Here is a 21,563-nt window from a genome sequence, read left to right as displayed (position 1 = left end):
GTCATTTTTTTATGAGTGTAATTGTACTTGTACTTGTATAGATGTTCAGTTCTCTAAACACCACCGTGGCTGTAAAGTTAGGGCCTGTTCACTCAAACAACACACACAAAGAAAATGCTTTTTCTCACTTGATGCTTGGGAAAACCAAAACCATTCAGATACTCTTGATTATTTGAGATATCTATGATCTCAGAGGCTTCCAGAGGCTCCACCCCAATATAATGGAGGTAAATAGAATTTGGTTTGTGGCACTCAAAGCATCAAACAATGACACTGTTCAGTTACTCTGGATAATCCACAGGCCTTACTGTCAACAGTTTTCACAGAGAATTTTTTTTACAGTAGAAAGTAGCTCTAAAAACTGTTTACAGTAATGTTTGTGGATTTTCTTGAGTAATGGGAACACAAATTCTGGATATAGATGTTGCTCCTTTTTGTATTTATTGGACAGCAATAGTAGAGGGATGACAAATTTTACAATATTAGGAGCAGACAGAAGATTCAAGGCACCCTCACTGAAACGAATAACTAACACATACATCTAACACTAGATGACAAAGTAAAACCTTAACCTTTAATGTAAAAATGAAATACCTGCAATAATTGGAGTGTTGCTCTAACCAGCTGTAATCAAAGTGATCCTAAGTGTGTCCAAACCTTACATTCAAGCTGTTACAAAGATTAATTTTGACGCCATGGTGCGAGTCCCTGACACATATCCAATACTGTACCTCCACTAGATGAAATATATGAAATGCTGTGGAGTTATTATTTAATACGAGCGGGGCTTAATTTTAGAAGGATTTAATCAAAATAATGAAAAGCATTGAAAGAGGACCTTTTGTTCCTCTGCTAAACCCCCCCTACACACACACACACATACACTCTCATGCACACACTCACACACATGCATGCACACGCACACACGCACACACAGTCCTGGGGAAATCACAGAGAAAGACGTACACGCATATCGTTGTTGACGTCACGTTGCCTGGCAACATCCCAGCATGCTTGGCTGTGACAAGCTGAGGTCTCAGCCCTGAAGCGTGATGCATCATGGGGGATTGTGTGTGCCGCGTCTTACATCACCCACAATCCCCCCTTGCTGATGCAGCCATGGTGAAGACAGTGAGAATGTTCTTCGCAGCCGATGGTGGGATAGTTGTTCAACATCTGAGGTTAAGACAGAGGGTGGGGTGGGTGATTTCTCCTCCTCCAGACACGGCTGCAATCATGTCCATCTTAACTGCATTTGGTGCATCTTTTGATATGTAATTAATAGTCACTTTAAGGCTTGATATACTGTATATTTTGCAGTACACATCTGGGGCGTTCATTTTTAGCCCTCCCCGCTCCTCCCTGATCAGACCCCTGACCGCTTTTCTGTAGGTGAGGCTCATTACGCTCATCTGAGAGTGTGGAATTAAACCTCCTCCTCCGAACTCATTACTGTGAGCTAGATTTCACCGGCTGCAGATAGGCAATGCAGTGGTGCTGCTTTTAAAGCCAGAGCCAGATAATTAGAAACTTTAGAAGCGCATTTCCCATGGCTATAGCCAGAGTGAACAACTAATTCTATTTGAACTAATTACGTTCCATAGCGCTACGCTTGGGCTATGTAATACGCCCGAGGATTTCATCACAAAACAGTACCAGGGATGTATTTTTGTGTGTGTTACTGACTGAACGTCATTATGCGTTGGCATTACTCTCTATGCACAGCCTGTCTTCATATATACGCCCCCACTGGCTCCCAATTGTGTGTATTTCATACTGCAAAAGCCCAGAGCAGGCTCAGTAATGCTCATTTTAGGAGTGTGTTGACATCATCAAAATGCGTCAGACGAGGATTAGACGAGCAGTTTGGGTAATGAAGTCTAAGATGAAGTCTCCCCGTTAGGACTGCAGTTTGACAATGTGACCAGTGAGCCAAAGTGAAATGAAACCATTGTTATTATTAACTCTCTGACAGCCTTCACACCAATAATAAGACAGTACAAACAGACACGCAAATAAATAAATAAAATAAATGTATTGTTGATCTGTCATCCTTAGGGGACTTGTAAGACAGATTTAAATGTTTAAAGCCAGACACACACACAGGCAGTGATGGATGAAGTACTCAGTACTCACTTACTTAGGATAGAAGTACTAATACTACACTGTAAAAAATACCCCCTGACCCCTGTGAGTGTTATATATTATATTATTGGATTACCATTACTCTTGCATTCATATAAAAGCAGACTTTTACTGCACAGTTGGCAGAGATGGAGCTCATCTGAACTATTTTCTATAATGCTGCAAATCAGCAACAGTGACTCTCGTAATTATTTTTTCTCAAGTAATCAGTTCAATTGACTATTGTAAAAAACTATAGAAATTCTTTAAATAGTGACAAATACTGCCACAATTACCCAGAAGAGCAGCACCCCTCAAATTTATGAATTTAAATATTTACAAAATTACGTAGCAGAAGCAAAGATTTCCTGACTTTTAGTACAAAGTACAGGTCAATCTCCAATAATACTGGATTGTAAACTTTGCATGATGCAACTTGTTGCCGGGTAGACAACCATATCTCTCAGCGACAACCTCAGTTTTTCTGCTAGCCCAGCTGAGACAAGTCTGACAACATTATTCGTTATTCTCAGACTTTATAAAGCTCCTCAGAAACCACAAAAGACACTCAACTGTTTTCACAATCTGAGTTTTCAACTGATATTCATCTGTAAAATCAGTGTAGCAACCCTTTAATTCTTTGTGTAGCTATCAGTATAGGCATTTCTACAATGTGGCATCTCCACATTTCCACAACATTCTGTACTGAAGATTGTGTGAGAGTCCATCTCCATTTACATACAAGAGCATTACACAACAGTGTTCTCTGCGTGTACCCACATTTGTACAATATTTTAAGACAATGTAGGAAATCTGTCTGTCAGTCCATCTGTGTTTCCTTCCGTCTCTCGCCATCTCTCTCTCTCTGGTCTCAGTATGTGTGGAAGCTCGCTCAGCCCAGTGAGACGTGTCCAAGTCCAGACCAGCAGACCAGCCTGACTAAATATAGCAGGCAGCGACAGCAGGGGACACCCCCCCCCCTCTCCCTGCTGTGGTGCTCAGTAGTGCTGTTTCACTACAAACTACACTGATTGAACTAGACCCCCCCCCCACATACACACACACACACACACACAGAAGAGATGGTCGCTTTCTGCCAGAAATGTGGGACACACATATTATCCACAAATTATTATAGCTGATATTTACTGGCTAATATACACCAACATCGATATAGATCAATATATCAGAATAGGTCAATATCAGCCAATTTGATTTATTTGCCCTGATATTTACTGTTCATCCCTATTTCTCAGTAGAACCTTTAATATAATAAGGTTCTAAGGTATAAAAAGGTTCCTGTAAGAACCCCCTGCATGAGTTTCTAGACAAAACCTTTGGAATATAAAGGGTTCTTGGGAGAACCCTCTGGGTGGGTTCTAGATAAAACCTTTGGAATATAAAGGGTTCTTGGGAGAACCCTCTGGGTGGGTTCTAGACAAAACCTTTGGAATATAAAGGGTTCTTGGGAGAACCCTCAGGGTAGGTTCTAGACAAAACCTTTGGAATATAAAGGGTTCTTGGGAGAACCCTATGGGTGGGTTCTAGATAAAACCCTTGCAATATAAAAAGGTTCCCGGTAAAAAGGTTCTGCCAGGAATTAAAAAGGGTTCTCCTATGGGGACAAGGCAAAAAAAGACTTTATGGTTCCAGGTGGCACGGTTATTTCTACAAGTGTACGCACAGATTACTACGCATGCATACTTTATGTGTATCTCTCCCTTTAATACACACACACACACACACACACACACACACACACCCTTCCAGTCCAAATGGGATTTACTTAAGACTCAATAAAGCAGACAGAAGCACTATTGTCTCCAACACAGGCCTATTGTGTCGCATAGAGAGACTGTGACGTGGGTCGGCTGTGCTGTGTCTATGTTTACTAGGCAGAGAGCATTCCACTACACACACACACACACACACACACACACACACACACACAATCAAAGAGACATGCATACAAAAAATATCAAACATGCACACACACACACACACAGAAGCATATAGAGATACATAATCAAGCACTGAAGCGCTCCATTTAACAAGTGTAAAGAATGAACATGCTTACACACATACCAGACATACCCACACACACACACACAGCATCAAACCCATCTCGCTCCAGTGGGAGTCTGAGGGGAACTGAGTGATGAACAGGAGTGACACCACCACATGCCAGGGTGTGAGATGTGCTGCCTGGTATTTTAGGCTGCATCTCAAATTGAACATGCCAAGCGCCTTCAGGGGAAAATCGCTGGAGAATGTTCACCATGAGGAGCAAATGTCCCACAGCAACATCGCTTATAATAACGGCTACAAAGTCTGGATCGGCACTGCAGAGGGGGGGGCTGACTCATTCATGAATCACGATGAGCGACGCGCACTTTTGTTGACATACCTGCTGTTGAGGATACTGCATCCCGCCCATGCCCATTTGGCCCCTCCCCTGCATGCTCATTGGATATCTGTGCGGAGGAGGCGATGTGTATGTCTGGCTGGGAGGGTAAGGCCCGCCCCCTGGCTGCTGCGGGGTGGAGTAGGGATTGTTGGCCATGCTGTACAGCTGGGAGCGCTTCATAGCCATGAAGTCCATGGAGGACACCTGTGGAGGGAAAAAGAGGGATTAATATGTCATCAGCATTTCTTTCTTGGCTTATATTTCACATTCATTCACAAGGGTGCATTGTGATTGGCTGAGAGGCATCCACCATCTGCCAAGTTGGAAGCCCTGACAGAAGTCCACTTAGTGCACACACTCCAAACCACAGCCACCATTGATTTATTTTATAATTGCACAGTGAGTGGAAGCCTTAAATTAATGTCTACAGGTCATAAATGAACTACAAATGGAATTAAGTAAGCAAAGATGTTTATTGCGCAGCTATCAGGAGCAAACTTTGCTGGAGGAGGGCCAAAATGAAATGATTTAATTAAAACCTAAAGCTTGTATCTTTGTTTTAATGTCTGAAAGGGTTTTGAAAGTGTTGTAAATGTTGTTTAAAGCGATGGGAAGCCATAGCAATAAAAACTCTATGGCCTTGTTCCCACAACCACAGCCCAGCAGTGCCAATAATCACCGTACAGCACTCTCTCCTCTCGCTGGCTATGTTGTTGCTTACAGCAAACTGGCAGAAATACTGAATTTGAGTTAATGCATTTCTGAATGAAAATAAGAGAACAGGTGAGGGAGTCTGATGGAGAGCCGAACTTTGCATTGCATTTTTATTTTGTCACTGCATGCCGCTTTTCCGAGATTAAGTACAATTCCAGCCTAAATAGATGGGACAATGGGCATGCATGCCTCATGCACAAATGTTTCTTACTTTTCTCTTATGTTTGTTCTTAAACAAAGCAATAAGAGGAAAATACAAAAATCCTTGATGTGGGATTCATGAAACATGCACTGACAGCCGAGTCTGTTCTCACCCACCTGAGTATGTTGATGAATTGTGTTTGATCTTAAATTGGATGCAGGTGCCAGGAAATTTTCAATTAGCATATAGAAGTACCCAAATAAATCCATATAGGGGCAGCAGACTTCAGCTAAGTGCTGTGTGCAAACACAAAGCAACAAGCCACTGACGTTTGACATGTAACGTTAAACTCCGAAAAAAAAGAATTTCACAGAGGAAAAGCCACGAAAGGAAAAACTTTTAACAGACGTGGAAGAGTGCATTGGACATCATTACAGAGGTTTCTCTGTCAGAAGGGCAGCAGGTGCAGCCAGATTGTGCCCTTGCGATGCCCAGAGGGCCCCTGTGTTCAAGAATCTGTGTATCGCATATTATTTGGACATTTATTTAATAGATCGGTTTTACCTTTTGAAGAAAGGCAACAGATGTAGAGATGGTGCTTTTATGCACATATTAGTACAGAGGATTTAACTGGGTCTGCTGAAAAGCAATATGTAAACTGAATGAACTGTGGTGTTAATTAGATAAGTTTGGGAAGCTCACGATATGTCAGTGGTGTCCACATCCGTCTGTGTACACGTCCGTTTGAGAGTACTCCAGTCTGAATACTGGGTAACAGCAGGGCTGTGTTGGCAAGAATCTGGCAATACGATATGTATCACAATACAGGGGTTACGATTCAAGGTTACTTTTTGAAATGAAATTTTAGGAAAACTGTCACTGGGTAAAGAACACTCCATCATAAGCATAAAAAAAGTTTACTTTCTATGCATTCAGAACAGTTAAGAGAGATAACATTGATATCTTGTGAGAAGGGTTTAAACACAACACAAAATTAATCACAGCCACAAAGTTTTGCATATGTCATGATAACATAATACAGTAATTTTGAGAACTGATACAGTATCACAATATTATAATACTCAGGTATGTCAATATTTTTTCACACCCTTAGTCATCAGTGGACTGGGATATGTCAGACCTGTCATCCGAGAGGTGAGGACTTTCAGATGAGGTGGATTCAACTGTTTTGTCCCTGATCTAAAATTCAGGCTCCAGAACAGCACACAGGTTTTGGAGAACAGTTTTGGAGAATCTGTATACTTGACCTAATCATCTTCTAGAATAAACATTTAAAATCACAGGATAAAATGCGACTTGGCTTTTGTGGCTCACACGTGGTCTCCGGCACCCTTAAATTTACCTTTAATTTACCTTTGATCAAAACAAACAGGAAGTATTGATGCATGCCACAAAGAACGAATCTGTTCATACAAATGATTCATGCATGAGGCCAAGTAACACTAGAACTGCAAAAAATCAACTGATGAATCATCAATTATTAAATTTATCACAAACTGTTTTGATAATTAATTGGTGTGAGTAATTTTTTTGAGAAAAAAGTCAAAATTTCCTGTTTCCAGCTTCTTTAATGTGAATATTTTTGATTTGTTTACAACTCCAGGAGAGTAAACTGAATATCTTTGCATTAAGGGAAAAATAAGAAGACATCTGAGGATGTCATCCTGGACACTGGAAAACCCTTATGGACATTTTTCAACATTTTCTGACATTTTATACACCTCACAACTATTCATTACTAATCAAGAAAATAATTGACCAATTAATCAACTACAAAAGTAATCGTTAGGTGCAACTCTACATAACATATTGTCATGCACAACAGACGCAACACAACAAAAAAACACTTTTCAGAGCCTGTACTTTCTCACTTTTACTTGGGTAAAGAAACTGATTCAGTACTTCTACTTTATTGTAAGTCTTTTTTTTTTACGCAAGTATCTGTACTGTACCCGCCTCTGGTTAAGAGGCATTTCAAGTTTGCGAGTTTGAATCCCAGGAGGGGCTTCAGGGCAGTCAAGCAGTCAAAGCACCTGCTCTCCAAAGCCACACCTTGGGAGCCAGGTTCTTATATGAACACAAAACAAAATCAAAGAGGAGAAAGAGAAGGTGTCAAGGGTGATTTATTCCATTGTAAGTATTTCAGAGCCTTTTTGGAGGTTGTTTGGGGTCTCAGTGAGCCATTGGAAAATTCCGGTACAGTGCGTTGGGCTAATGCTAATCCGTCACCCGTAGCGGCGTGTTTGTCTGTCTGCCGGGCAGATAATGTGGACTTCTTCTATCTTCCCGCTCTCCTCTCATGCTTTCTCCCTTTTGTCTCCACCGTGTAGGATCATGTGTGATTTATGACATTTTGTTCCTGCTGTTTCTTACACACACACTTTCACTTCTCCTCTCTCATCTCCAACTAACCATCCCCCCCTCCTCCTCCCCCCCTCCACCACCACCAGCTCCCTCCTCAGTTCCCTCTCTTCTCCCCAACTCAATATCACCTTGTCTAGTGCAGAGGAGAAATTGCCGCTGCCTCATATTGCCAGGCTAATATCAAGAAGACATGTCAGGGGATGGGAGCACTTTATTCAGCAGGTTACGTGCGGACGGTTACGGCGCTCGAGCTTTAAAGTGGTTTTGTCTACTGAGGCATGTGCGTGGAGTAGTTTGGACTATTTCGCAGAGTGCGGAGGAGAAAGAGAGGAGAGAGGAGAGGGAAAAAAAAAGAAGTGTGTTTGGGTAGTAAGAGAGATGGAGAAAGAAAGCCAGAGAGAGAGGAATGAGTGCTCTTGGGTGTTTAAAAGTTGTTTCACAGCATGGAGGTGTGTGTGGGTGTGTGTGAGCAGAGGGGGTTATCCTGCAAAGGTCTGCATCACCAGGATTTCACAAGGAAGAGTCGAATCCAAAGAAAGAGAGAGAGAAAAAAAAGTCTTTGTGTTTGTGTGTGTTTGTAGTGCTGGTCATGTGCTGCACTGTTTACTTTAGGGCTGCAACTAACGATAATTTTCACTGTTGATTAATGTGCTGATATTTTCATGATTAATCAATTAATTGTTTAGTCTATAAAAGAGGGGTGTCATGATTCTCTAAATCCACAATTCAGTTTGACCTTGATTTTGAGGTCACAATTCAATTAATTTTTTTTTCATTGTTTTTTGACTTGACTATCAAGCCTTAATTTGTAAAGACCTACAGCTCATTGGTCTTATGGTCTGACAACCAATTTACATTTTCAAATTCTTCTTTATGACAATCTATATGGTATCCAGTGTGATATAATGGCAGGTAATCTAGGCTGTGACTTTTTTGACAAGTGTTGTTTCTTTCTCCAGAATTTTTGATTCAATATTGTTATTTGGCAACACCACTATAAAATTGTGAAAAATGTTCATCACATTTCCCCAGAGCCCAAACTGGCATCTTCAAATTGTTTCTGTTGTCCAACCAGCAGTCCAAAACCCAAACACTCTTCATTTATTGTCACAAACGACAAAGGAAAGCAGCAGAACCTTACATTTGAGAAGCTGGAAGCAATATAAGTCAACACCAGCTCTTTGGAACAGCTACATCACTACAGTCAACATCTACATTATCATTATTCAGAAACAAACATTCAAAAACATCTGACAAGCTCTTTAATTAGCAAAGATTTACAATATTCCTTTGATTTCACTGTCATATATCATAACTTGTTCGATATAATTTGTTCATCTTTTAATTGATTTGACTACTTAGTCACTTTTAGGTATGACTATTGTTATTTATATAGGGAGCATCATGATGAACCTTTGTTGGCTCCCAACCTCTTTTTGTACAATGTTCAAACTTTTCATTGTTCTTATTCTCTTTTTATATAGATATATTTTTTCTTGAAAAATGACTGAAACAATCAATCAATTATTGGGGATTTGCTAATAACCATTGCAGACTAATCAATGAATCAAATATTTGTTGCTTTACTTCGCCCTCCTTCACGTATGAAACAACTAATAAATGAATAATTCCCTGCTTTGTAGAGTCTTAAGCCACAAAATGTACCGGCAGCACTGATCTAAAATGAAACATTTAACCAGCAGACAAATCTGACATCTCATCTGACAAAATGATTGCCAACATTAGAGTAAAGCACATTAGGGAATAATTAAAGTTATGAGCACATTGTGGAGTAAAGCCTGTTTTAAATGTTTTTGATAGAAAAATAATTTGTATTTTTGAAATGGTGATGGATGAATTTCAAGTTCAAGAAGCAAAATGTGTCCCAGATCGGATCTTTTTGGAAAGAAAACCTTGAATCATCATATCATTTGTCTCTGCTCTGTAAGGTGATGAAGAGCCTGACTGAACAGGAACAAGAGTGATCTAATAACTTAATGCAGAATGCAACTAAAATAGATTGAGTCCTTAAGTGGGTCTAAACTGAGCAATATAGGCAGTTAAACCACCTGAATATCAAAGGAGAGGCTTGTTTTTGAGTATTCTGATGTGCTAAAACTGACTGGTCATATGTTTCCAATGTAGCTGTAATGGTGTTTTCATGAGCAGAGGGCAACACATGACCTGCTTAAATGTTTGTAGACTCACACACAAGCCAGACACACAAACACACACACATACGAGTCCACGAAGCAATATCTGCAGCAAAAGGGCGGTGCTCTCCAGTTTCTGAAAATCCAGGGCACTGTGCCACCCGTGATATGGGACACACACCCCCTCCCCGGCTCCATCCAGTTCACCAATCCATCTCAAGAGGTCCTCCGTTTGCCAAAAATGCTGAGCACAACACAAGTAAATCCCCTCATACAGCTGCCAAGTGTGCACACACACATGCTTGCGCAAAAGAAAAAAAAAACATTAACTGCTGCACTTAGAAAGGCACTGGACACCGAAAACAACTTCAGAGTTTTGGGAGCAGAGAAGTGGATGCTCGATTAAACGCACATGCACAGAAATGTGTATTAGCTGAATCTTGCTCTGGCTCTCGGTGTTGATCTCTCTCACACACACTCATGTGTGGCAATTCTTAAATAAAAACAGCCACAATAAAATGATGTAGAGCTATCTGATACACTGGTCCACACATGACATTATCCACACCTGTCCGCGGAGGCAAAAAGAATGAGTATTCTCCGCCTCCCCAAACGGAGAGTCATATCTGCTCTCATGACAAGTTCCACTAAATGAGATTTCAGCCCACTGCTGCCTTTTCCTCAAGATATGCCCACTATTTCCCTCACACCACCAGGCACAAAAAAAACGACAACAATTCTTGACAAATTGAAACATTATTTTTTTTCTCTTCCCTCAGAGAAATGGCTGTACTTAGGAAAAAAATTATGAATATGACACGAAGTGAATCGTGTTTGTGCCAGGAGGGACAGCAGATAAAAAACTAGAGGGAATATACAGAAATTGTTTTTTATTTTCTTCAAATGTGTTTTTCACTTTTGTTCATCTGGGCATGCCATTCAATGGAGGAGGGGGAGGAGGCATGGGAGACAATAGTAATTCAACTGCTAAATTTAAAATTCAATTTATGAACTCCTCTCCAGCGTTCTGACTCTCGTGAGCTTTTTTTTTCCCGCAAAACAAAGCCATTAAAACAGAACATGGGTGAAATTACTGTGGGGTGAAACCTGCTAAATTGCTTTTCTGAGCTCAACATTTTTATGTTGCAAAAATGATTTTACTCCTCGCTTTAATGTGCTAAGTTGTTAATCAGAAAGAGACAAAATGCTCGACACAAAAGGCTCGGATATGTGGATTATGAGACACACACTGGGATCAAACAAACATAAAACAAAATTGGTAAATGGTTATTATTCCAATTTCATTTTCAATGCAGGGAATTATTTTTAAAAAAAATCTTCTGATTTATCAGCCGTGGTGAATGAACGTGTTCGAACAGAGCCGACACGCTTACACACACACTCACTTAAACACTGTGTCCCTGTGGCTATTGCTACCCTTGTCCTTCACACTAGATGACCAAATCATCAGCTGTCTGTATCAGCCCTTCATTTCAGTTATTTACTATCCACACACACACACACACACACACACACACACACACACACACACACACACACACACACACACACACACACACGCCTACACACACACACACACACACACAGAGGAAACAGCAACAGAGACAGGCTCACCCACTTAGCAGGTGCAGTAACAATACAGTGAGATATTTGTTTGCTACTCTAAAGATACTGGCCTTCGGAGCTGTAGTGTTTCCACTTAAATCTTTTTTTTTTTTCGACCTAAACAGCACAGTGTTTTTCATACAACTGAAACTGTAATGAAAGATGTTCTTTCATATGTTCTTTGTGGGTTTCAAGCTGTTTTATTAAGCTACGGTGACCTCAGAAATAGTTTGAATCTCGAAAGAGCAATCCAGGGAACTATTATGATCGCTTACATCACTTGGTGTTTTTAATGCAGTCTGGAACACGGCTGTCCAAAGTGGGGCCCACTGGCCACAGTTGGCCCACAATAAGGTTCTAGCAAGAGAAAACAAAACTGAAAAATCATAATGTAAATTCCTGCTAATGATTGTTATTTTTTTGTAAGGTTTAAAAATGCTCTTAAAATATTATTTTTCATAATCTGGCGGGAACAGTGACACTTCACACAGGAACACAGTCCTCATACTGTTGCGCATCTTTACAATATAATACAATTAGGAATACAATATCGGAACTTTTATCCCATTTTTGGGAAAGTGGAACAACAAGGAAAGAAACAGGGTGTTGGCCATTTCGACTGATTGTAATTTATAGTGATCTTATTGATTTGACTATGAAGGATTTATTATCTTTAACATCTTTTCTAAGAGAAATCCCTCTCAAACTGACATGAAAAAGTTTGGGAACCCTTGCAATAGGTGTTTGCTTTTGGCTCGTGGCCCACCACTAAGTTTCGATGCTGGCCCTGATGGGATAAGGTTTGGGGAACCCTGGTCTAGAAAAAAAAAACATTTTTCCTGTTGGATAAGTAACAATTCCTAAAAAAAATAGCAGGTCCAATGATCTAGCTGCCGCAGCAAGTTTTGCTTTAAAGCTCAATTTACTTAGCTACTTGGATACTCCAGAGTCTTCAGTATGATGTACAAAAATAGCAGGATTCATATTTTCCAACTATTACGTGCAAAGACCTATTTGGCACTCACATGGTGTAAATTGTTCTGAATATCACCTTAGAAAGACGCATCAAACCTGACTGTGTATGAAAATTAGCCCCAAGATGCCTTTTTGCTATTGATTATCTTCTCTTTTTCTTGGAAGGACTACTGTATAATGCAGGCTTTTATACCTGTGTAATGAAACCATTTTAGCCTGTGTGTATTTGTGTAGGAGAAACAAATAAGGATAATTATTGTCAACGGATCCCCTTTATCCTCTGTGCCGCGTCCGTCTCAGGAGAATCAACATGCTGCAGCCAGAGCCGGCTGGTCTGCTGGGACAATCAGCCTTGTCTTTTATGTTATTTATTTATACCATGCAGCAGAGCACTCTCCAATTCCTATTACACTGCGGGGCCCGGCGATGCCTCGGCCTCCAGAACAAAGCTCCGCATTTCAGGCTCGAAACCCTGCGCATTTGGGCCTAATGTTTCAAGCAGCAAAAAAAAAAAAAAGAACAGAAAGGGTGGAAAGAGAAAAGATGGGAGAGGAGGAGAGGGGGAGAGAGGAACAGGAGAAGAGAGACTGCAGCAGTGGGCGAGTACAGATCGAGTTCCATATTAATGTGTGCAAATTCCCCCGCTCCTGCTGACTAAGATTAGAAAAATTAATTTCATGGATGCAGAGACAATACTGATGTCATCAAGCGGAGAGGAGAGGAGCAGCGCGCTGTTAACTCCTCCCTGCCTGGCCTCCATGAGGAATAGATCGCTCTTTAGTATCGGTTCATCACTTCATTTCACTGCCAGGATTCGAGCAAGTTAACCAAATGCTAAATGCTTAGCCTTGACAGATCTTTCCTATCAATTTAGCCTTAAAAAAAAACCCCAGAGTGTATTGTGTAAGCGCGTGGTGAAGTAGCTGAGCTGTGTGCATGGTGAATTCCCATGCGAGTGCTGCATCGCTAAGAGGACCAAATTCAGTGAATTATGTCTTGAAACACAATCTCATCCTGCATCTCAGCACGCGCGCCTTGTTAGTAAAAAGTCTCATAACGAATGACAGTGTGAAGAGTAGCACTGGTCCGCGGGGAGCTGGGTAGAGCCAAATTGCCTTTCCTCAGCCCAATATGCCTGGATGGCACAGGCAGCTAGGCATGAAGGCTGGCTAGCAAAGAGAAGCATGAAATTATCTGAGGAGGGAGAGGTGCGGGTATTGACAGCCACAGATGTATATGTACATCGAGTGTGTATGTTTGATGATGACGGTGCAAGTTAGAAAGAAAGGCAGACAGAGAGAAGACAGATAAGAGACTGTCGTTATGCAGCCGACCGGTGTGCTTTTGTGTTTGGCGCAATGCACATAATTGCTCCCTCTCCTGCGTTGTCCTCGGAGCCGGTGATCGGCATGCCCTCTGCGTTTGACACCAATATTTACACCACACACAAACACAGACACACACACCGGGGCACTCAGAAACACACCCACCCCTTCCAGCCCCAGTCCCCTGTGCATGAGGAAAAGTTGCCGAGCGTTCGGTTCGTCACGGCCGACACAAAGACGTCATTAAGGGAGGGGCGGAGGGGGGATGGAAGAGAAGAAGGGAGGGGAGGAGGGAGGGAGGAGAAGGAGCGAGGCTGCTTCATCTGTCTCAAGTGAGATTGGGGTCGCAGGGTCACTGGAGCCCTTTTCCTTCGCCAAGACTGAGAGCTGAGGATGCGGCGGGGACAGAAAGGAAAAAAAAAAAAGAGGAGAAAACCTCAATGACAAAACGAGAGATGTGGCTGACATGCCGGCGACACGCCATTAGAAAATGAAAACAAATAAAATGCAATCGTCTGCAAACGGTCGAGGGAACACGTGTGGAGGGACACAGACCACAAATTTGTCAAATTGTCAAATCTGTTGCAAGGATGCAGTTTCCCAAGACTGGATTCATTCAGCTTTTCACTGTACACTATAAAAAATATGGGTTCCAGAAAGGTTTGTCTTGAAGGGCTGAGGTTCTACCCTGAAACATTTGCTTCTGAAGAACCCTGGTTAAAAATTCTTTATAAGACTAAGCATTCCATTAAAACCCTTTTTCAGAGAGTTCTTGAACCTTTGAAGAACTGAGTGGGTTCTAGATAAAACCCTTGAACAATAAGAACCCCCTGTGTAGATTCTAGATAAAACCTTTGGGATGTAAAGGGGTTCTTAGTCCTACAGGGTGGAAAGGCTCAGGACAGAACCTCCAGAGAGGGTTCTGGGAGGATCCATTCACACATGGTTCTTTATGTTGGGCTCTAGATAGAACTCTCTGAAATAGAACCTTTAATAAAAGGTTCCAACAGGAACAAGCCAAAGAACCCTTTGTGGGTGTAGTTAGTACCTTTATTTTTACAAGTGTATGATGAGGAGTGGACTTGATAAATACACACAAGTTCCTGTTAGAACAAAAAGCTTTTTTTCCAGAGGACATTTTGTCGTGTTTTTCAAGTCTGGTCAGAGATCAAAATTCCTCATTCTCTCCTCCTCTAACACCTTCACAGGTTTTTCATGTGCTGAGCGTGTGTTTTTATATTATCTGACAAACTTTGCTACAAAACCAGCAGTGTCTCCCCTTTAAAAAAAGTTTCTCACTGGGTGGAAAATCCATTGAAAAGCCTCTAGGTACAACTGTGTGGCTCTACAACTATCGCTTTGAAACCAATGCAAATTAAATGCTTTCAGGAAATAGTGAAGGCACCTCTTGCAGCGCTGCTTGCCTATTTTCATAGAATCTGTTACTGATGTGAGAGCCTTGCTCGCTACATTCCCAGTCTTTTCTTGTCTCTCAGTCCTGTGTGCTTTCCTGCCTGCCGCGACCCTGGGACAGCTGAAAAACCCCATTTCATCTAAGGGCCGTGGTGGAACGAGAGGAATGCGCTCGTCTCAAACTTCCCCAGCCCGCAGAACCCCATGGAGAGATGCTGTTACACAACCAAATGAAAGAGAGGAAAAAAGGGGCAGGAGGGAGGAAAATAACAATAACTCCATCTGCCCCAAAGAGAGAGAACAGGCTATTTGAGTAAATATGCTGCCCTTTTGCTTCCCTCGTCTCCCGGAGCCGAGGCGAGATGCTGGTATTAAATATGCAGGCTAGATTCCCCCCTTTATTCAAGGAAATCACCACCTTTGCTAATGGAATGGTATTGGAGAGGAACTGCGTTTCTCCGGCTCGGATAATTATGAACGAGGTCCCGTATCGCCAAGTGTGTTTATGAATTAGCAATGGTTATTCATGATATTGTGCTCAGAGTAGGGTGAAAATACATAAGTGAATACTAAGCGAGCAGACCAACAGAAACGATGCTAAAGGGTCCTGAGGGGGCTTTCTCTGCCATCCATTAGTCTTCCCTGTAAGGCAAAGCTTAACGAGCTCCTCAGGCTGGGAGGCTGGCCATCGAAGGAGAGGGAGCAGAGTAAATTATGAATGCGAAAGCTCCATTTAAAGCAAAACCACAATAAGCCCCCCTTCTCTGTTATTAAGCCATATTCCACCTTGATTCGGTTTGGCGCTGCTGAAACACAGGTGTAGTATTCCAATAAAGAAACATCAAGGAATTAACAAATAGTAAATATACTATAAAAAGCAAGTTGTCAAACTAGGTCACACCCGTGGTGCAGTTAAAGAGGCTCCCCACTACAAAACGAGGATTTACATTCAGGCTGTTTGTTTTGGAGCACTGCCCAGTCCTCTAGGGCGGAACCATCCATATTTCTCCTGCAGGTGATCCATCACTGGGAAAAAAAACAAAAAAACAAAAACACAAATAACAAACAGATATCCTGACCTTCCTTCCTCAGGCGGATATTAGATACTCATTAAAAGTCACCTGAAACAATTTGAACCAAATTGATTTCATTATAGGACTCGGCACGACACGCGAGGCCCCCACGTCTGATAGCTCAGCGGGAAATTTACAAAGTTAATTAGAAAAAAATTGATTTTCATATAATATTTTCCCCCTCCTCCACTTTACTTTATGTCACTTTACGGCGGTAAAGTGACATGGAGAGGGGCTTGTTCACGCGCTGTGGTGGTGATGTTCAGCGTGGATGGGAACACAGCAGGTTAGAGGCTTGAACACTGTAAGTGGAGTCGGAAAATTTATTCCAGCTTTCGGTGGTAATAGAACTGTGTGTGTGTGTGTGTCACAGATTGTGTAATAGCATGTTAAGGTAGTGTTCTCTCCCCCCAAACCTGCACTCACCAATATCTCTTAACCTCCTCACCTCTTGTATGCATACACTCACAGAGACACTCCACCTTGTTTTTCCCCAAACCTCAATATAGTGGTCACAGCAGCAGCAGCAGCAGCGGACGTGGCCTTAATTTTCTCCTGTAATGAATGTGAGCCTCCACTCTGCCACCCCGCTGTGAAGGCTTCCCCAGAAATGGGCTTCCTCAACCTGGGTTAGGGGCCCTGGAAATTGGCTTCCCTCCCCCCGCAGCCCCTCCAGGTCGCCCTCTGGGAGGCCCCAGGCTCTGTGAGCCCGGGCCGAGCCTCCCATCTCCAGGGCCCTGACTGGGAATCAATCACCGAAGCTGGCCAGGAACATGAGGTGGGGGAGCTGGGTCGATCAATGAGAGGCTCCAGGCCTGTGGGAGCCCTGATGCATGGCCTGACTGTACACACACATACCTCTGACTCACACTTAACTCCACCTTTCACTTCCATTATCGCTGAGCTCCAGGGCAGCTATGTTTACGCCGGACTGATTGTGGCAGCCCATATGAATAGCATATGACTGAGAAGATTGAGTGATATTTGCAATTAAATGGCCTTAATTAGATTTGGACATGCTGGAGAGGACTGTGACTATGTACATCCCATGTATACTATCCCATCTTTTTTTTTCATTTTCATCTTGGAGTTTTCATCAGCTCATATGAAAATTAAACAACAGCTAAATCTCCCTGTTATTAAAGACACAATACCTAAGCTCTGCCTCTAGGAGTCTCTCTCACATCAAAGCAATAACAAAAGACTGATTAAAATCACATGACTCAGGCAGAGGTCATGTTAATAGAGGTAATGCACTTCGTTTTATTCAGGTTATGTTAAGTCACATTTAACGTCGTCACTCTCTCTCTCTCTCTCTGACAGATCCAGTGTATCACGCGTTTTCCCAGAAGTTAAATAGCAACTAGCAGCTAGCAGGAGACACACGATCACCTTCAATAAATTACAGCTTTCTCTGCGTTTGAACATTGATGGAAACATTTGGGATAATACACGTACACAACTTTGTTCCAGTTACATTTAGTCACGTTCGCTGACTGCTTTCCTCACTCTCTGATGTATCCTGTGTTTTCCCAGAAGTTATAGAAACTACTGGCAGGGAGGAAACACACTGTTACCTTGAAAAAATTATGGATTTCTATGAGTTTGACCATTGTTGGAAGCATTTGGGGTAGTCTAAGTACACAGCTCAACAAAATATGCAACATCTGTCTTGTGTTTTTAGACGCTGTAATATTTAAATGTTATATATTACAGCTTTAAATTCACCATTTAGTTACTGTATTTAAACCAGTGCAAGCCAGCCTAAAGCCAGAATGAACACCATGATTGTGAGTTGTTTTACACACTGAACCTTGACCGACCTTTTATGTTCAGGTTTTTATTAAAGGCCAGACATATTAAAGGGATGCACATATTTCCCAGGAGAGGCAACAGATCCTTTGGCTGCAACACAGATTTCACCATGTGTCCAATTCAGTGAAACAAGGTGGGCGTGCGTGTGTGTGTGTGTTTGTGTGTGTGTGTGTGTGAGTATTTATTGTATGTATTCAACCACATGGCAATTTTTGTGTGAACCATTGTGTGTATGTATGTGATTTTACACATAAAGCTGCAGATGAAAAGGATCTCGAAAACAATATGTGAGTTAATGATGTTTGTAGATACGAATGTGTGTAGATGTACGAATGCACACACACACACATACACATCGGTATATTAACCAACTGTAAATGCACAGCATGTCTGTGAATGTCTGCCAGTATCAGTAAAACACGTGTATAAGTATTTTGTGTGAGTGTGTGTGTGTGAGAGTGTGTGTGAGTGTGTGATCAGTGCGTACCATCTGTGTCCAGATGTTGCGTAGAGAGCAGGCTGTGTGGACAGCCAGACAGTTGGCAGGCCTTCTGACAGGCCTGTGTTCCTTATTGATAGAGGGATCACAGAGACAGAAGAGTCAGCCGTGCTCAGCTAGACCACAATATTGTCCTCGCCGCTGTTATTCATCCCAGTCAGCCAGGAGAAAATGGGATGTTCTGAGCCAAGTTTATAGCTGTCAGAACTGGGCCAAATAGGAGTTGAATAGGTTTCAAACATTTGGAAAACAGCATGAGGAACGTTTGATTTGTCATACAGATGCAGCCAGATTCTTGTGCCAGAGCTGAAGAATTTCATTGTATTTCAATTCTGACAAGGATTTTAATACAGATGAATTTACAGCTGAGCCTGAAGTGCGCAGCCCTGTGCATCTGGGGTGAACGGCAGCATGGGCCAACATGTTGACGGGAGTGGTTGGACTGGTTCTTGTGTGTTTGTGGAGGTGAGATTAAGGCACGGTGCAGCATGACAGAAAATATTTAAGCAATTTGACAGACTGCAACTCCTATATCCTTACTTAATCCAGTAATCTCTGTGTGTCAACACTGAGAAAATCAAATATTTCAGATATCAGAAGATATGATCACACTTACACAAACAAACATTTAAAAACAAAGCACATTTAATGATTAAAAATTGAAATGAATGTAACTTCACACTTTGGGTTCAAGCCTAACTCTATGCCTTGCATAATTTTGGTGCTCATGAGCAGGATTTGGGGCAAACCAACCACGGGCAGCTTCTTTCAGACTGCGCCTGCGACGAAACTCTGGAAACTCAGAGAAGCCTCGGAATAACCGAGCACCCACTGGAGCTTTGACAGTCACTAGAAGCACATTTGTGACCCTTTTTGAAAAAGTTTTTGTCTTGTGTTGTAGCTGAGCTAATGCTAGCAGCTCAGGGAGGCTTAGAGGCTCTCCGGTGTGTGTGTGTCTGCAGGGAGTGTCAGTACGAAGCTGTAGCCCTGCTGTTTGTCAATAATCAATTGAGGCAAAGAATACTGTGGCGTTTCACCAGCCCTCAAAACCACTAAAATCGAAAAATACTACATTTAGGATTAGCAAAAAATAGTATAAACTCCTGTGAACGATGAGTCTTGATCAACATATTTTAGAAAATGAGCGCTGTTTCACGGACTCAAGAGCGGCGGTTTAGCAGAGGTGGGTCGCCCAACTCTAGAGGGTGTTAACATGCCTTTTTAATATAAAAATTTATGACAGATAAGTCCCAAACAGTCATCTCTGTCTCTGCACTGGCCTTTCAGGATGATTTAAAACAATGGTTGGCATTTTGCGCCATTTTCAACCCCTGATATGCAAATTTTTATAAATTGATTTATTTTTTTGTTTCAAAACCGGAATTTGTGTTTCATCACATTACAGTACTATAATTTAAATTAGAGCTCAAAAAACATGTTTAAGTGTGCTCTTTAAAAAAAAAACTCAATGTTCAAAAAGACCATGACATTAAGAGCTTATGTACCTTAAAGTAAAGTATAAACTATCCTGCACTTTACCGCAGTTTCCCTACTTTTTCATTTTTACATAAGGCATCTGTTGACCACTTCGTTTCCATTATTGCCTTGCAGAACTGTCTCCCTGACCTCAAACCCCGTGCCATCTTTCTTCCCTAGCTCCTGCCGGAGTTATGGAGCAGGGCCGACGTTTATGGAGGGCAGACCCTTTTCCCGGAGCTTTGATCCAGAAAGTTCTATAGCCTATAGTTTTGCAGGGGTCATCCAAGAGGAGCCATGTGGGCAGCAGTGTGTGTAAGTGGAAGCACATTGAGCCGCTCATTTTGAGCAGAGCCTCGGTGCGGAGGCTATAGTACATAAGGGCCTCGGAGGACTTGAGGGGTTATAAGGTGCATGTTTGGGTGTGTGCATGTGTCTGTGAGGGCTTAGCTCTACCTACTTGTGCGGGTGTGGGAAAGGGAAACGATGCACAGCAGCACTAATCCATGAGAAACAAATCACCCAAAAATGAAAACAAGTGCCAGAAAATTGTGAATTGGAGGCCAACCCGAAATTTCATCAGGCAATATCACAGCTCTCATATCTGTCATCTCTCTTTCATCAAACTCCTCTATCCCCTATACAAATTATTCATGCCACTAGCTAAATGTATTCATACCATTCTGTTTACTTTATTACTCCACTTTTATTCTGCTCTTTTCCCCACATTTGTTTACAAGAATAAAAGCCTACTCTGACAGAATTATCCCTCTGCACAACAAAAATAAATCACAGCGCTTGCACACACATCATTCACATTCAAAGAGCACAGCTAAATTATAGATGGCCCCTTTCTCCCCAAATATGCATTTCATTAGCATTTCCTTCGCCTGTTGTCTTTTTTTCCTTCTGCCCGCCTGCGTGCACGACCCACTGATGTGTGTGTATGTGTGTGTGTGTGTGTGGATGAGTGGAGAATGGGAACAGACTTGCAGCAAAGCAGGACGCGTCCCCTTTCCCAAGCCTAATTTAGGATTCAATTACAATACTCTTTAAAAAGCGTCGACTTCGCAATTAATTATTTTAAGATTAGCCTGACAGTAATGGGCCTCCCACCGACGCCAGCCAGCGCAAGACTGGCCGCCTGCACCCCAGGACCACTCTGTCTCTCTCTACACACATACACACACACACATATATATACACCTTTCTCTTTATCCCCTTCATTCTCTACCTCTCCCCTTCACACTCTTCGCCCGCCTTCTCTCCATCTTCCTCTCTTGAGGAAAGAAAAAGAGATAAATCTTTCTCCTCCTCACCTTCACTCCCTCCCTCTGTCCTTTCCTTTTCTACCTCCTCTCATTGCCACGTTACACTTTGTTTCTTTTCTTGTTGTTGTTTTTTTTTTTTCCTTTGTTACTTTGCGTCGTGCTCTG

General features: G+C 42.0%; 1 protein-coding gene across 4 annotated transcripts in view; it reads right to left on the bottom strand.

The window, feature by feature from the left end:
- The window catches only part of LOC146310561 (AT-rich interactive domain-containing protein 1B-like), a 248,035-nt gene that overhangs the window by 212,102 nt on the left and 14,370 nt on the right, over positions 1-21,563 (bottom strand). For all 4 annotated transcript variants that reach the window (XM_084743144.1, XM_084743145.1, XM_084743147.1 and 1 more), the window contains exon 2: positions 4,532-4,735. In XM_084743144.1, coding sequence (XP_084599270.1) covers positions 4,532-4,735 — 204 coding nt within the window. The remainder of the gene's footprint in view (positions 1-4,531; positions 4,736-21,563) is intronic.

This window comes from Lutjanus erythropterus, chromosome 18, assembly GCF_056507025.1.
Source record: "Lutjanus erythropterus isolate fLutEry1 chromosome 18, fLutEry1.hap2, whole genome shotgun sequence".
Classification (NCBI taxonomy): domain Eukaryota; kingdom Metazoa; phylum Chordata; class Actinopteri; order Lutjaniformes; family Lutjanidae; genus Lutjanus; species Lutjanus erythropterus.
The sequence above is the reverse complement of the archived record's forward strand: the minus strand, read 5'-3'. Positions and strand labels throughout refer to the sequence as shown.